General features: G+C 42.0%; 1 protein-coding gene and 1 non-coding gene across 2 annotated transcripts in view; both read right to left on the reverse strand.

The window, feature by feature from the left end:
* TRPM1 (transient receptor potential cation channel subfamily M member 1) overlaps positions 1-16,314 on the reverse strand; it is a 135,931-nt gene that overhangs the window by 84,693 nt on the left and 34,924 nt on the right. Inside the window, exons 7-10 of the mRNA XM_049905708.1 lie at positions 15,358-15,532; positions 14,801-14,924; positions 13,966-14,038; positions 12,967-13,067 (exon numbers count right to left, since the gene is read on the reverse strand). Coding sequence (XP_049761665.1) covers positions 12,967-13,067; positions 13,966-14,038; positions 14,801-14,924; positions 15,358-15,532 — 473 coding nt within the window. The remainder of the gene's footprint in view (positions 1-12,966; positions 13,068-13,965; positions 14,039-14,800; positions 14,925-15,357; positions 15,533-16,314) is intronic.
* TRNAC-GCA (transfer RNA cysteine (anticodon GCA)) lies at positions 12,836-12,907 on the reverse strand. Its single transcript has one exon. It is a non-coding gene; the product is annotated as a tRNA-Cys (tRNA).

Consider the following 16,314-nt stretch of genomic DNA (forward strand, 5'->3'; position numbering starts at 1 on the left):
AGAGCAGATACTCCATCACAAGGAGACAGAGAAGGACTTTCAGTTCCAGGTTACAGTTTGAACATGTGTTTCCTGCCTTTCGTCCTGCCCCAAATACCCCTGAAATGACAGCAGGGGCTAAGAAAAGGAAAAATCTGTTTCAGGGAGAAGAGGCAGACCAGAATTATTAACAATACTGGAAATACTGATGGGAGCAGACTGGCGGTTAAAGCCATGGAGAGTAAGATAGAACCCAGAATACGTAGTTTGGAGGTTGTTGTAGAGGTGCAGATGGAGGACATAAAGCATGGTGATTAATGGAAGGACAGTCTGCAGAGCAGTAGACCACTCATTCCTTCCCACACTCCATGCCACCACTGGGTGGGAGCAGAGCAGCTGCATTCCAGGGCTTCACCCCCAGCCAGAAGGTGGAAGAATGTCTGCTGGAGGACTGGAAGGGCCCACATAGGGGGGTCCAGAGACTCTCCAGCCTGCACATGGCAAAGCAAAGCTATTCAGCTGACACTTCCCATTCCTAAGCGGGAATTCCTCATCAGTCCTCCAGGCAGGAGAAAATCCTGTTGGCAAAATAGGCCTTCCATAGTAAGTACACAGTCTCTCCCCTCCTTCTTAAATATGCATGAACAACCAAGGATCTGCAGCATTGGAGGGAAATCCACAGCACAACAGAAAAGGACAAAGAGAACAATGGGAGCAGCTGACTAGAGAGAAAATACAGATCATGCAGGGAACAGAAGAGAACTTTAAAAAGTTCAAGCCATAACCTCAGATATTACATCTATGAGATGAACACAGGCTAGTATCAGAATAGAACAAGTGGAGAACAAGAAAGCTTTCTTAGATATTAAAAATATGATTATCTAATTAAAAAAATTAGTATAGAAGCTAAAGAAAAAGTTGAGGAGATTTAAAAAAAATATGCAGCAAAATGGCAAAGAGGTGGAAATGAAAAAATGGAGGGACAATCCAAGGGTCCACTGTTTGCTTGACCAATACAAATTCCAGATTGAAGACGCAGACAAAATGGAGGAAGAGATACCTGAAGAAGTGATAGAAGAAAATTTCACAGAACTGAGGAGAGACTCAGGTCTTCAGCATAAAAGGGCCCGTTCACAGCCAAATAGAGTGAATGGATACAAGAATGACCTTATGACTGCTTGAGTTTATATTCTCTATATACTTCTATTTTTGTTTGTTTGAAATAGAAGACATGTCTTCGGGAAATTTCAAAGCACCAAAGATAAAGAGCAGATCTTAAAAGATATCTGAGAGAAAATAATGCCTCATCTAGAACTGAATGAGAATCATATGACAGCATAGTGAGTGGCAGACTTTTTTCAGACATGTAAAGACACAGAATGGTTATCTTCCCACACACTTTCATAAAAATAAATAAATAAATAAAGAACCTTGAACATATGCTCCAGCAAAGTGAAAAAAGAATCTGAGAGAGGATGACATAAGGTCCAGGAAGCAATGGACCTATCTCAGAGAGAGTGAAGGGTTGTCCAGAGCTGAGAGTGTACACCTGGCTCTCACAGCATTCAGGGCAGACAAGGGCAGGAAATCACAGGGCTTTTAAAGATCCTTCAAGAAGAAGGGGGATTTCATTTAATGGACAGTAAAATGATTTTTTAATGATTAGAGAATAGGTACTCTGTGGGGTTAATTGCCTCCATGAACAGCTGCCTCTTTTCCCATGAGACCAGAAGAACTGGATGGTATCCAGCTACCATGACTGAATATTTTGATCGAAGATTCCATAGAAGAATCCTGATCAAAAGGAGAAAAATACAGAACAGAATTTCAAATTCTCGGGGAATTCAGACTTTCTGGAGCAACCCCTGAAACTTTGCCCAAGATAGTCTTTAAACCTTAAATCAAAAATATCTCCTGAGATCTTCTAAAAACCAAAAAATAATTCAGCTTAACTAGTAAAGAATGTCTGCCTTGAGCATTATACTCTTTTAAGATTTATCTATATGAGATCGAATTGACAACAGCAACTTGAAAGATCAGATAGGAACCTTAGAGAGCAATGAGTTTATGTTAATGGAGGAAGAACAACTCAGAAAAGGAAGGTGAGAACGGTTGCACAACTCAAAGAATGTCATCAGTGTCACTGAATTGTACAGGTAGAAACCTGAATTGTAGAAGTGTTTTTTGCTGTGTACATTCTCAACAATGACAATCAAACCGAAAAACCAAACCCAGAGCCATTGAGTCGATTCCAACTCATAGCGACCCTATAGGACAGAGTAGAACTGCCCCAGAGAGTTTCCAAGGAGTGCCTGGTGGATTCGAACTGCCGACTTTTGGTTAGCAGCCATAGCACTTAACCACTGCGCCACCAGGGTTTCCACAATAACAACAGCAAAATAAAATAAATTACTTTAAAAAAGAGAGCGTGGCTAGTCCTAATGACGTTAAGGCATAAGGTAAGAAGAAAAGAAAATCAGTTAGAATGCAAGGAAAAGAAAACATTTACCTATTTAAAGAACTCATGGTCTAGATATGACGGAAACTAAAATGTCATAAATTTTTTTGAAAAAAATTTTTATTGTGCTTTAAGTGAAAGTTTGCAAATCAAGTCAGTCTCTCATACAAAAATTTATACACACCTTGCTGTAATACTCCTAATTGCTCTCCTCCTAATGAGACAACACGCTCCTTCCCTACACTATCAATTTTCATGTCCATTCTGCCAGCTTCTGATCACCTCCTCCCTCCCATCTCCCCTCCAGACAGGAGAAGCCAACATAGTCTCATGTGTCTACTTGATCCAGGAAGCTCACTCTCCACCAGTATCATTTTCTATCTCATTGTCCAGTCCAATCCCTGTCTGAAGAGTTGGCTTTGGGAATGGTTCCCGTCTTGGGCTGACAGAAGGTCTGGGGACCATGACCACTGGGGTCCTCCTAGTCTCAGTCAGACCACTAAGTCTGGTCTTTTTATGAGAATTTGGTGTCTGCATCCCACTGCTCTCCTGCTCGCTCAGGGGTTCTCTGCAGTCTTCCCTGTCAGAGCAGTCGTTGGTTGTAGCTGGGCACCATCTAATTCTTCTGGTTTCAGGCTGATGTAGTATCTCGTTTGTATGGCCCCTTCTGTCTCTTGGGCTCATACTTATTTTGTGACCTTGGTGTTCTTCATTCTCCTTTGCTCCAGGTGGGTTGAGAACAGTTGATGCATCTTAGATGGCCACTTGCTAGTGTTTAAGACCCCAAATGCTGCTCTCTAAAGTGGGATGCAGAATGTTATCTTAATAGATTTTGTTAGGTCAATTGACTTAGATGTCCCTTGAAACCATGGTCCCCTAAATCCCGCCCCTGCTACGCTGGCCTTCTAAGTGTTCAGTTTATTCGGGAGACTTCTTTGCTTTTGTTTTGGTCTGGATGTGCTGATCTCTCCTGTATTGTGTGTTGTCTTTCCCTTCACCTAAACTAGTTCTTATCTACTGTCTAATTAGTGAAAACCTCCCCCCTTCCCTCCCTCCCTCCCATCTCTCATAACCATCAAAGAATATTTTCTTCTCTGTTTAAACTATTTCTCAAGTTGTTATAATAGTGGTCTTATACAATATTTGTCCTTTTGCAACTGACTAATTTCACTCAGCATAATGCCTTCCAGACTCCTCCATGTTATGAAATGTTTCATGGATTCATCATTGTTCTCCACTGATGTGTAGTATTCCATTGTGTGAATACACAATAATTTATTTATCCATCCATCTGCTGATGGGCACCTTGGTTGCTTCCATCTTTTTGCTATTGTAAACAGTGCTGCAATGAACATGGGTGTGCATATATCTGTGCATGTAAAGGCTCTTATTTCTCTAGGATATATTCCAAGGAGTGAGATTGCTGGATCGTATGGTAGTTCTATTTCTAGATTTTTAAGGAAGTGCCAAATTGATTTCCAAAGTGGCTGTACCATTTTACTTTCCCACCAACAGCGTCTAAGTGTTCAGTCTCTCCACAAGCTCTCTGACATTTATTATTTTGTGTTTTTTGGATTAATGGCAGCTTTGTTGGAGTGACATGGAATCTCATTGTAGTTTTGATTTGCATTTCTCTAATAGCTAATGATCCTGAGCATTTCCTCATGTATCTGTTAGCTACCTGAATGTCTTCTTTAGTGAAGTACCTGTTCATATCCTTTGCCCATTTTTTAATTGGATTATTTGTCTTTTTGTAGTTGAGTTTTTGCAGTATCATGTAGATTTTAGAGATCAGGTGCTGATCAAAAATGTCATAGCTAAAAACTTTTTCCCAATCTGTAGGTAATCTTTTTACTCTTTTGGTGAAGTCTTTGGATGAGAATAGGTGTTTGATTTTTAGAAGCTCCCAGTTATCTAGTTTTTCTTCTGTATTGTTAGTAATGTTTTGTGTACCGTTTATGCCATGTATTAGCCTCCTAACGTCTGTATTTTTCCTTCCGTGATCTTTATGATTTCAGATTTTATATCTAGGTCTTTGATCCATTTGGAGTTGATTTTTGTGCATGGTGTGAGGTATGGGTCTTGTTTCATTTTTTGGCAGATGGATATCCCGTTATGCCAGCACCATTTGTTAAAAAGACTGTCTTTTCCCCATTTAACTGATTTGGGGCCTTTGTCAAATAGCAACTGCTCCTGTGTGGATGGATTTATGCCTGAATTCTCAATTCTGTTCCATTGGTCCATGTATCCGTTGTTGTACCAGTACCAGGCTGTTTGGACTTCTGTGGCGGTATAATAGGTTCTAAAATCAGGTAGAGTGAGGCCTCCCACTTTGTTCTTCTTTTTCAGTAATGCTTTACTTATCCAGGGCCTCTTTCCCTTCCATATGAAGGTGGCGATTTGTTTCTCCATGTCATTAAAAAATGTTCTTGGAATTTGGATCGTAATTGCATTAAATCTATATATGGCTTTTGGTAGAAGAGACATTTTTATAATGATAAGTCTTCCTATCCATGAGCAAGGTATGCTTTTCCACTTATGCAGGTCTCTTTTGGTTTCTTGCAGAAGTGTATTGTAGTTTTCTTTGTATAGGTCTTTTACATCTCTGCTAAGATTTGTTCCTAAGTATTTTATCTTCTTGGGGGTTCTTGTAAATGGTATTGATTTGGTGATTTCCTCTTTGATGTTCTTTTTGTTGGTGTAGAGGAATCCAACTAACTTTTGTATGTTTATCTTGTATCCTGATAATCTGCTGAACTCCTTTATTAGTTTCAGTAGTTTTCTGGAGGATTCCTTAGGGTTTTCTGTGTATAAGATCATGTCATCTGCAAATAGAGTCACTTTTACTTCTTCCTTACCAATCTGGATGCCCTTTATTTCTTTATCTAGCCTAATTGCTCTGGCTAGGACCTCCGCACAATGTTGAATAAGAGTGGTGATAAAAGGCATCCTTGTCTGGTTCCTGATCTCAGCGGGAATGTTTTCATGCTCTCTCCATTTAGGATGATGTTGGCTGTTGTATAAATGCCCTTTATTATGTTGAGGAATTTTCCTTCTATTCCTATTTTGCTGAGAGTTTTTATCATGAATGAGTGTTGAACTTTGTCAAATGCCTTTTCTGCATCAATTGATAAAATCATGTGGTTCTTGTCTTTTGTTTTATTTATGTGGTGGATTACATTAATTGTTTTTCTAATGTTGAACCATCCCTGCATACCTGTCATGAATCCCACTTGGTCATGGTGAATTCTTTTTTTGGTATGTTGTTGAATTCTATTGGCTAGAGTTTTGTTGAGGATTTTTGCATCTAAGTTCATGAGGGATATAGGTCTGTAATTTTCTTTTTTTTTTTGTGGTGTCTTTACCTGCTTTTGGTATCAGGGATATGCTGGCTTCATAGAATGAGTTTGGGAATATTCTGTCCTTTTCTATGCTCTGAAATACCTTCAGTAGTAGTGGTGTTAACTCTTCTCTGAAAGTTTGGTAGAACTCTGCAGTGAAGCCGGATGTCTGGGCCAGGGCTTTTTTTTGGTGGGGGGGGGGGAGTTTTTTGATTACCTTTTCAATCTCTTCTTTTGTTATGGGCCTAGTTAGTTGTTCTACCTCTGTGTGTGTTAGTTTAAGCAGGTAGTTTGTTTCTAGAAATTCATCCAGTTCGTCTAGGTTTTCAAATTTGTTAGAGTACAATTTTCATAGTAATCTGATCCGATTCTTTTAGTTTCGGTCGGGTCTGTTGTAATATTGTTCATCTTGTTTCTTATTCGGGTTGTTTGCTTCCTCTCCTGTTTTTCTTTTGTCAGTTTGGCTGGTGGTTTATCAATTTTACTCATTTTTTCAAAGAACCAGCTTTTGCTCTTGATAACTCTTTCAATTGTTTTTCTGTTCTCTGTTTCATTTAATTCTGCTCATATTTTTATTATTTGCTTTCTTCTGGTACCTGAGGGTTTCTTTTGTTGCTCTCTTTCTATTTGTTCAAGTTGTAGGGATAATTCTTTGATTTTGGCCCTTTCTTCTTTTTGTATATGTGCATTTATTGATATAAATTGACCTCTGAGCACTGCTTTTGCTGTCTCCCAAAGGTTCTGATAGGAAGTGTTTTCATTCTCACTGGATTCTATGAATTTCTTTATTCCGTCCTTAATGTCTTCTATAACCTAGTCTTTTTTGAGAAGGGTATTGTTCATTTTCCAACTGTTTGATTTCTTTTACCTGGTTTTTCTGTAATTGATTTCTATTTTTATGGCCTTCTTGTCAGAGAATATACTTTGTAATATTTCAATGTTTTAGATTCTGCTAAGGTTTGCTTTGTGACCTAATATGCGGTCTATTCTAGAGAACGTTCCATGTGCACTAGGAAAGAAAGTATACTTGGCTGCTTTTGGGTGGAGTGTTCTGTGTATTTCTCTAAGGTCAAGTTGGTTAATTGTGGCATTTAGATCTTCCGTGTCTTTATTGAGCTTCTTTCTGGATGTCCTGTCCTTCACCGATAGTGGTGTGTTGAAGTCTCCTACTATTATGGTGGAGCTGTCTATCTCATTTTTCAATGCTGTTAGAGTTTGTTTTATGTATCTTACAGCCCTGTCATTGGGTGCATAAATATTTAATATGGTTATATCCTCCTGGTCTATTGTTCCTTCAATCATTATATAGTGTCTTTCCTTATCCTTTGTGGTGGATTTAACTTTAAAGTCTATTTTGTCAGAAATTAATATTGCCACTCCTGTTCTTTTTTGATTGTTGTTTGCTGGATATATTTTTTTCCATCCTTCGAGTTTTAGTTTGTTTGTGTCTCTGAGTCTAAGGTGTGTCTCTTGTAGGCTGCATATAGACGGATCGTGTTTTTTATCCATTCTGCCACTCTCTGTCTCTTTATTGGTGCATTTAGTCCATTTACAGGCAGTGTAATTATGGATAGGTATGAGTTTAGTGCTATCATTTTGATGTCTTTTTTCCTTGTTGTTGAGAGTTTCTTTTTTCCACTAAATTTTTTTTGGCTGAGTAGTTTATCTTTATATATTGTCTTTTCCTTATATTCATTGTTGTTGATTTTGTTTTTGCTGAGTCTCTATTTTTTTCTTTTGTTTTATTTTGATGAGTAGGATAGTTATTCTCCTTTGTGTTTACCTTAATGTTTACTCTTATTTTTCTAAGTTTAGACTTAACTTTTATTTCTTTATATCGCCTTGTCTTCCTCTCCATTTGAAAGATCTATGACTACATTTCTTAGTCCCTCTTTCTTGTTTTAATGTTATCTTCTTTTACATAATAACATCACTGTTTCCCTGTTTTGAGTGTTTTTTGTCTTGATTTATTTTTGTGATTTCTCTGTCTGGGTTGACCTCTGGTTGCTCTGTCCAGTGTTCTAGTCTTGGGTTGATACTTGATATTAGTAATTTTCTAACCAAAGAACTCCTTTTAGTATTTCTTGTAGTTTTGGTTTGGTTATTACAAATTGTCTAAGCTTCTGTTTATCTGGAAATGTCCTAATTTCACCTTCATATTTGAGAGGCAGTTTTGCCGGATATATGATTCTTGCTTGGCAATTTTTTTCCTTCAATGCTTGATATAAGTCATCCCCATTGCCTTCTTGCCTGCATGGTTTCTGCTGAGTACTCTGAGCTTATTCTTACTGACTCTCCTTTGTAGGTGACTTTCTGTTTATCCCTAGCTGCTTTTAAAATTCTCTTTTTATCTTTGGTTTTGGCAAGTTTGATTATAATATGTCTTGGTGACTTTCTTTTTAAAATCTACCTTATATGGAGTTTGATGAGCATCTTTGATAGATATCTTCTCATCTTTCACGATATCAGGGAAGTTTTCTGCCAACAAATCTTCAGCAATTCTCTGTATTTTCTGTTACCCCTCCCTGTTCTGGTACTCCAATCACTCGTAGGTTATTTTTCTTGATAGAATCCCACATGATTCTTAAGTTTTCTTCATTTTTTAAAATTCTTTTATCTGATTTTTCTTCAAATATATTGGTGCCAAGTGCTTTATCATCAAGCTCGCCAACTCTGCCTTCCTCTTGCTCAGTTCTGCTCCTCTGGCTTTCTATTGCGTTGTCTACTTCTGTAATTTTATTGTTAATCTTCTGAATTTCTGATTGCTGTCTTTCTATGGATTCTTGCAGCTTATTGAATTTTTCATTATGTTCTTGAACAACCTTTTTAATTTCTTCAACTGTTTTATCTGTGTGTTCCTTGGCTTGTTCTGCATATTGCCTGATTTCCTTCCTGATGTCTTGAAGGGTTCTGTATATTAATCTTTTGTATTCTGCATCTGGTAATACCAGGAAGGCACTTTCATCTAGAAGATCCCTTGATTCTTTGTTTTGAGAGCTCATTGAAGCGATCATGGTCTATTTCTTTATGTGATTTGATATTGACTGTTGTCTCCAAGCCATCTATAAGTTATTGTATTAGTTTATTTTGTTTTTACTGTATTATAGCTTCTTGCTTTGTTTTGTTTTGATATGCCCAAATGGGTTGCTTGAGTGAGCTAGCTTGATTGTTTTCACCTTTGAAGCTCTGGCTTCCTGTCACCAGATGGTTAGACCTGGTCTCAGGTATATCAGCCTAGGAGTCCATTTACTTTTCTTGTATGAATTCAGCTCAAGTGTCCATGTAGCTGGTCATCAAGTGTGTGGTACAGGCTCTGTCTTACAGTCTCTGAGGGGCAGGGGTGATTGGTGTAGGTACTGGTATATGGTTGCAGCAGGGTGTCATGCTCTGAACAAGGCAGGGGGCTGAGAATCATCCCCCCGGTGACTCTGAGGAAAGCTTATCCCTCTTCCCTAGAGCGTCCAGGTGGGTGAGTTCTACAGACAGACCATGGCCACCCAAAGCTTTTGGTAGTAAAGACTGGGAGGTACCAGTTATCCTTGGACCTCTGTCGTGGGTGGCTCGGTAACCTGAATGGAGCCACCACTCCTTAGGCCCCTAATGTGGGTAGGTGAGGAGCCTGTTTAATAGGCAAAGTGGTGTCAATCATCAAACACCCACGTCTTTACCGCACAGCTGAAACAGTTGCAGTCTGCCAACATGGGCCTATTCTCATGAAATAGGCCCACACAGGTCCATGCAGGGGGGAAAGTTATTCAAAGTCCAATGACCATTTATGCCTGGACGGGAGCCACTTCAGTCCTGAGCTCCCCAGGTTAGTGGAGCTGGCAGATTATCTTCTTCCCCAAATGTGAATTTATTCCTTTTTTTAAGTCCTGGAGAATGGCTTCAGGTGCTCATCATGGCCTATCTCAGTCCCAGGGAAATCAACAGCCTCTGAAGCCAACTTGGGGCTGGGGGGCAAGGAAAAATATATTCAAGTACTTAGCTTTTGCTGAGAGAGCCATTCTTCTCTGGTTCCGGAGGTGTGAGTAGGCTGTGTGGCTGGTTGCTTCTTCCTGAGGAAACTGTGGCCGAACGCTACCACCAGCCCAGCACATCCACTCCCGAGAATGGAGCCTGCAGAATCCTGGCAATTCAGGTCCGGCAATTCCTCTGTGCTTCTGAATCGACTCTCCCACCCCCTGCCACTCAGTCCATTTTCTAACTTTGCCTTTGATATTCAGAGCTCCTAGCTTGTCATAAATATAATCATTTCATTTGTTTTTTTTGGGGGGGGGTCTTTTTTGTAAGCTGGATGGCCTGAAGTGTCTGGCTATTCTGCCATCTTGATCCCACCTCTCCTAAAATGTCACATAATTTTAAACACTGATTGAAGTGTAAAAAAGAGATTCCACCTGACCTTGATGCTTGTCACATTTTCCTCTGTGTGACACAGCTTAGTGACCTAGGCTTACCTTTCCTTCTCACTGGGTTCAATACTGCTGGGCTTGGCAGTGAACAATCTTTACATAGTCACAGCAATGTAAAACCTGCTGGCTTCTCCAAGTGTGAAAATTAGTGATGATTAAAGAATGAGATGTAAAGAGAGCCCTAATAATGATTAAAGGCTGATGGTATGTAAGCGTTAACCATCTCAATCATGTAAAGTAAGGGTGCGTCTGACTGTATTAGGAAGGCTGAAGGTGTAAGGGAAAGAAAGGGCTGTGTAGAGCTGCTAGTTTTACCAGACAGGAATCTAAAGCTGATGAAACAAGTAGCTGGTTCACTGTAGTCTCTACAGTTATAAAGGTAACCAATAAAAGAATTAAACACATACTGTCAAATATGGGAGGGGCCCAGAGATGAGGTCAGTGAAAGTGAGCTGCTTCCTGCCATTTCCAAGGCCTGGTGATGTACTTCAAAAAATCAGCCAGTGAAAACCCACCACAACAGTCCAATCCACAACCGATCATGGAGAAGGCGCAGGACTGGGCAGCATTTCGATTCATTGTACATGAGGTTGCCACGAGTTGGGGGCAACTAGACAGTAGCTAACAACAACACTATTCTTCAATAAATAACACACAGAAAAACTCCTCTCCCCAGTATCTTACTTCTTTAACCTGCTCATCCTATTCTGTAAACTCATGGCACTAATTTGACAAAAATTATTTGTTGTAAAAAAGTGAAATGTGTTCATACAGCAATATGCCAGGTAAGTTTTAAGAAATACGTTTTTTAAACCTGACATGAACCCTCTAGATGCCCCCACCCCCTTTTTAAGTAGCAGAGTTCTTTTCATAAACAAAAATTCCAATTTACAAAACAGATCAAAGAAGCCGCTTTGATTGAAGGAGGAGTAGGAGGCTTACAGCCACTCATCACACACCACACCACACCACTGCTCATCATACACACACATTACCACACACAGCACACCACTGCTCATCACACATACACACACCACACACTTCTCATCACACACACATCACACATCACACATGCACATACACCATACCACCGCTCATTACACACACCACATGCACACATCTTATCACACAGGCATATCACACATGCACACACACAACCACGCACACAACTTATCACATATGCATACATACACACCACACCACTGCTCATTACGCACACCTTATCACACATGCATATCACACATGTACAGACACCCACCACATTGCTGCTCATTACACACACACCACTAACACGCACACATACATCACACATGTGGACACACACACACCTTGTCACACATCACAAACACACGCACACACACACAGTACTCCACATAATACATAAATACATCCATACCACACACAAAAACACGCACCACACCACCACACACTCATTGCTCATCACATATCACATACACACTCAACACACATACACCCACTATTCAACACAACACGTGCATACACAAACACACCCACACCACACACATCACTCAACATTACACACACACATATACATGCACATATGCGTCTAAACACACGCACACACCCACAGCACATACCACTGCTCATCACATATACACATCACCACACATACCACTTTTCACACATCACAAACACATTCACAACACACACCAACATACTCTACTCAGCATAACACATATCACACACAAACTCACACCACGCACACCACTCGTCACAGATCACATACACACACACCACACATACATACCACAGCTCATCACATACATACCACTCCATACCACACACACTACCCATTGTAGATGACACACACACATCACACATCCACACACACTACTACACCACACAGCACAGCATATACACAACACATGCACAAACACACTCATGCCACACACACCGCTCAATGCCACACATTCACACACACACACACACACATTTCACACACAAACCACACCACACACGCTGTTTATCACATACAATCATACCACACACAGACACATCACACACCACACACCTACCGAAATCACCACACACGATACCCCTGTCCCCCACCTCTGTTCTCTTCACCTCTAGGTGTTCACGGAACGTTGTTTGAAAAATCAGCGCTCTAGATGGAAGCACTGTATGCAATCTCCCTGTACCATTCCTTCTTTTTCTTTCAAAGGATAAAAACCCACTTTCACCAGTAACGATAAAATGTTAAGTGGTTAATTTCCTCAGGAATACTAGTTTGAATCTGGAACTCATGCCAATAGCTCTTACTTCTTGCTGGTTCTTTGAAGTTAAATAGCAATGTCTAATAATCCTAAAGGATTACACAGGGGATCCCATCAGAAACCCTAGGTAATTTCATGAGATCCATGTCACAAGAAGGGACATACTAATGCAGCATCTACAAAGTTACGGCACCAAAAACCAAACCAAACCCATTGCCGTGGAGTTGATTCTGATCCATAGAGACCCTATAGGACAGAGTAGAACTGCCCCATAGGGTTTCCGAGGCTGTAATCTTAACAGAAGCAGACAGCCACATCTTCCTCCCATGGAGAGGCTGGTGGGTTCAAACCTCTGTCTTTTTGGTTAGCAGCCGAGCACTTTAACCACCGTGCCATCAGGGCTCCCTAGGAAGGGGGCACTTGGATTTGAACCAAGGACCTCTTGATTTGCAGTCAAATGCTCTACCACTGAGCTACACCCCCAGGACCAAAGTTGAGACTGGTGTTATGACCAAATTAAAAAAAAAAGAACTCAGTTTCACCGGCCAGTGGGGCCCAAAGACGAAGATCTGGCTTCGTGCTATGTCGACGCGGTTCCAAGCCAGGGCCAAGCTCAGCTGATCTGGAGCCGATGCATTTGTTCCTGGAAAGGGGAGAAGCAAGAGCAAGTGTTCGCTCCATGCCTGGGCTGCCGGGCTCAGCAGGGGCTGGGCGGTGATCATGGACTTCCTGGGGCTGGCTCAGGGCCGGCTGGAACCCCTGTGGATGGGGCATCACTGCTTTTCTCTTGCTACTGGATTGCCACTAAGGCCCCCAGACCAAGACATCCCTATTCTCAAAGACCTTCCCAGGAGGAAGTGGAGGCAGCCTATTCCCACCCTAGCTCTGTGTAGTCTCCCTGAGTGGGCCCTCATCTAAAAGGGGTGCTGCCCGCCAGGTCAAAGGGGAGCCCTGCCCAAGGGCACCAGCCACATGGCCCCATAGAGACGTGCAGTACTGCCAGCCTGAGGGGCATGGGGGACCAAGTCCCCCTCTCTTGCCCGCCTCCACACAGCCCCAGTCTTGCTTGAATCAGGGAGGACGGATGCATGCTGGAGCAGACCCCACACCATGAGTGTTGAGTGGCAGGCTGTCAACAGAGGCAGGGACATGGACTTGGACACAGTCAGTGATGCTCTGAGCGCAACTGATGCAAACGTCGCACGGATGCAGTGATTGGAAATGAAGACTCGCCTTCATGTTTATATAGTCTGTGAGCTGAAACCCTCCATGACTCAGCTACAAATGGAAATGGGTCCTGACTTCATGGTTAGCCGTCATGGTTCAGGCCATCACAGTTCATTGGCACACACAGAAAATCCCCCCTGCAAGAAGCCCATCTCCCGGACCCTGCCATTCTGCCATGGTTTCATACCGAGATAACTCCAGACTGCCTGCTGTCTTTCCAGTTGGAAAGGAAAGAGAAGACATGTCCAATGACAAGTGAAACCCAGGCCAGGCCAGTGTTGGAAGGACACAGTCACTGTGTTCTGAGAGCTTACCTTTCAGCAGGGCTGTCAAAATGGCCATCTCGATGTCTTGCTGGCCATCAGAGCCCATCCGAAACACGGTGACCTGAGAACAGGTTAAATGGGAAAGGACCAAGTTAGAGCCGAGCTGGAGACAAACGGGAGAGTGGGAGCGCTTTCAAAAGAACTTCACACAGGACTGACGAGTGATGAAATAATCCTGGGAGCGCAATGGTTTTAAACCAAATGCTTTCCATTTCCTGAAGTTACAGGGTTATTCTTCCTGACTTTGAGTCCTTGTCTAGGCTCTTGTTTTACGTTTATCCAAACCACTCCAGTGCAGCCCATTCAGGATCTACACCCTAACACACCTAAACCGTCATCGGAGATGACAAAAACATCTCTACTCAGATATGACAGATTTTAAGAATTTTGAAGAAACGATCTACGTGTGCAACTAAAATGGCCACGGCTGCTCAGCACAACCTAGGGGGGAAGAAGTGGGAAGCAAGTACTGTATTTGGAAACTGAAATGACAGACCTTTGTAACCACCCCTAAAAGTGTGGTAGATGTCATTCTTCCCCAATTCTTTAAATCTAATGAGCATCGCGAGCCTCAGAATGGGAGCTGTGTGGCCTAACCTTTACTGAGGTCCACCTCGGTTCCTCCCTGCATGTGCCTATTCTGTTCCCATCACGTGAAAATCACCTGGAAGAGCACCTCAGTTTGGAATGGATTTGTAAACTGCCTCTTGGAAAACGTTAAGCTCAGATATGAATAACTCCATCAGGCACACATGGGAGGAATTAGAAAGGAAAAATTATTCTCTCTGTGGAGCGCGTTTGAAAATAAATTCAAGACACTTACGAGCTCTTTCTTTTTCATGCACTCCATTATAATTGCAAACAGCTGATGCGACTGTGTCTTGCTGTAATTAAACGTTTTCTGAATGGTAACTAGAAGCTGATCCCTGAGGGATTCATTTATAATCCTGTTCAAAGAAAATGCAAAAGGGAACAAGACAATATGCGTTAAATCGGTCCGTTAATACATTCGACATCTATACATCCATCTGGCATCTTTGATTTGAAACTTCGCTGTTGGAGGCTATCCTGGGATAAGAGACCAAAAGTGACCCTAGCCAAAACTGTGTTCACGCTTGTCCTAAATTCCAGCCTTGTTGAAAACCTTGTAAGGGAAGACAAGGTTGGAAGAGAAGGTGTTCCACCAGAGAAAGAATTCCATAGGAAAGAGTGTGCCCCCTCCAAGCTGACCTGGGGCAATGTGCGAGAAGATCTAGTAAACCTTCTTATGGAAGCATTTGGAAATGCCTAAGCCTATCACTTAGATTTTGTCCTTGGTGCAACCAGCAGGCCGTCAACCGCCCGCCCCCCTCCCAGCCCAGGAGTCGTCAGAGCTCCTACCCTCCTTCTTCACAGTACTTGTGTGCAAACGACAGAACGTCCGAGGCGCGTCCACTGCCATCGCAAACCACCACGGGGACTGGAGGGTCTTCTCGGAGATATTCCAGGACAATGGAAACCACGTTAGGGCCCCCTTCAACCACAAGGCCCACGACGGGCACACCCTGCCCCAGTCCTGCAACACAAACCATAGTCTCCATTGCGTCCAGTGTCTCCGCACCACCCCTCTCCCGTTCTCGTTTCTGAAATAGGGTGAAGAGCAAAGACCGCGACCTGACTGATGCTCCATATGATGCTGGTGTTTACAGAGAGGCTGGAAGGAATCCAGGCATATGTTGATTAAATGTTTTCATTCTCTTATTTCAACCCTGTGTCATGTCTTCATTGGAAAGAACAGACCTTGAAATCAAGAACCCTCTGAATCCTATGTGGTGAGACTCATGTATCGCTCACCTGACATAAAGGCTACTTTGAGGTGAGATGCAAGAAACATGGGAAGATGTTCTTTGCTGAAAAAATGCCTCCCTCAGTGCCCAGCCCCAGTGTCTGAAATTCCCCCCCACCCCATGGCTGTGCCCTAAAGGGCGATGCAGTGAAAGGGGTTCTGGACCAGCTGGAGGCGCTCGATTCAATTCCTGGCCTCTCATGTATAAGTCTTATGACACCAGGAGAGTCACCAGGCCTCCATGAGCCTTAGATGAACAACTGTGGAAAGTGAATATCACAACGCTTCCCTTTCTCCTAAAGGAGCAATAGAGATAAAACACATGAAAAATATTTGGTTAACAAAGTATTTTGTAAACTTGAATTAACATATTGTTATTAGCTCCGTTGAGATAGTCTGAACTCACTGGTAACACTGTGCACAACACAATGAAACGCTGCCCAGTCCTGGGCCACACCCATATTCAGTTTCAAATTGGACCATTGTGACCCATGGAGTTTTCATTGGCTGAT

Source organism: Elephas maximus, chromosome 13, assembly GCF_024166365.1.
Source record: "Elephas maximus indicus isolate mEleMax1 chromosome 13, mEleMax1 primary haplotype, whole genome shotgun sequence".
NCBI classification, from domain to species: Eukaryota; Metazoa; Chordata; class Mammalia; order Proboscidea; family Elephantidae; genus Elephas; species Elephas maximus.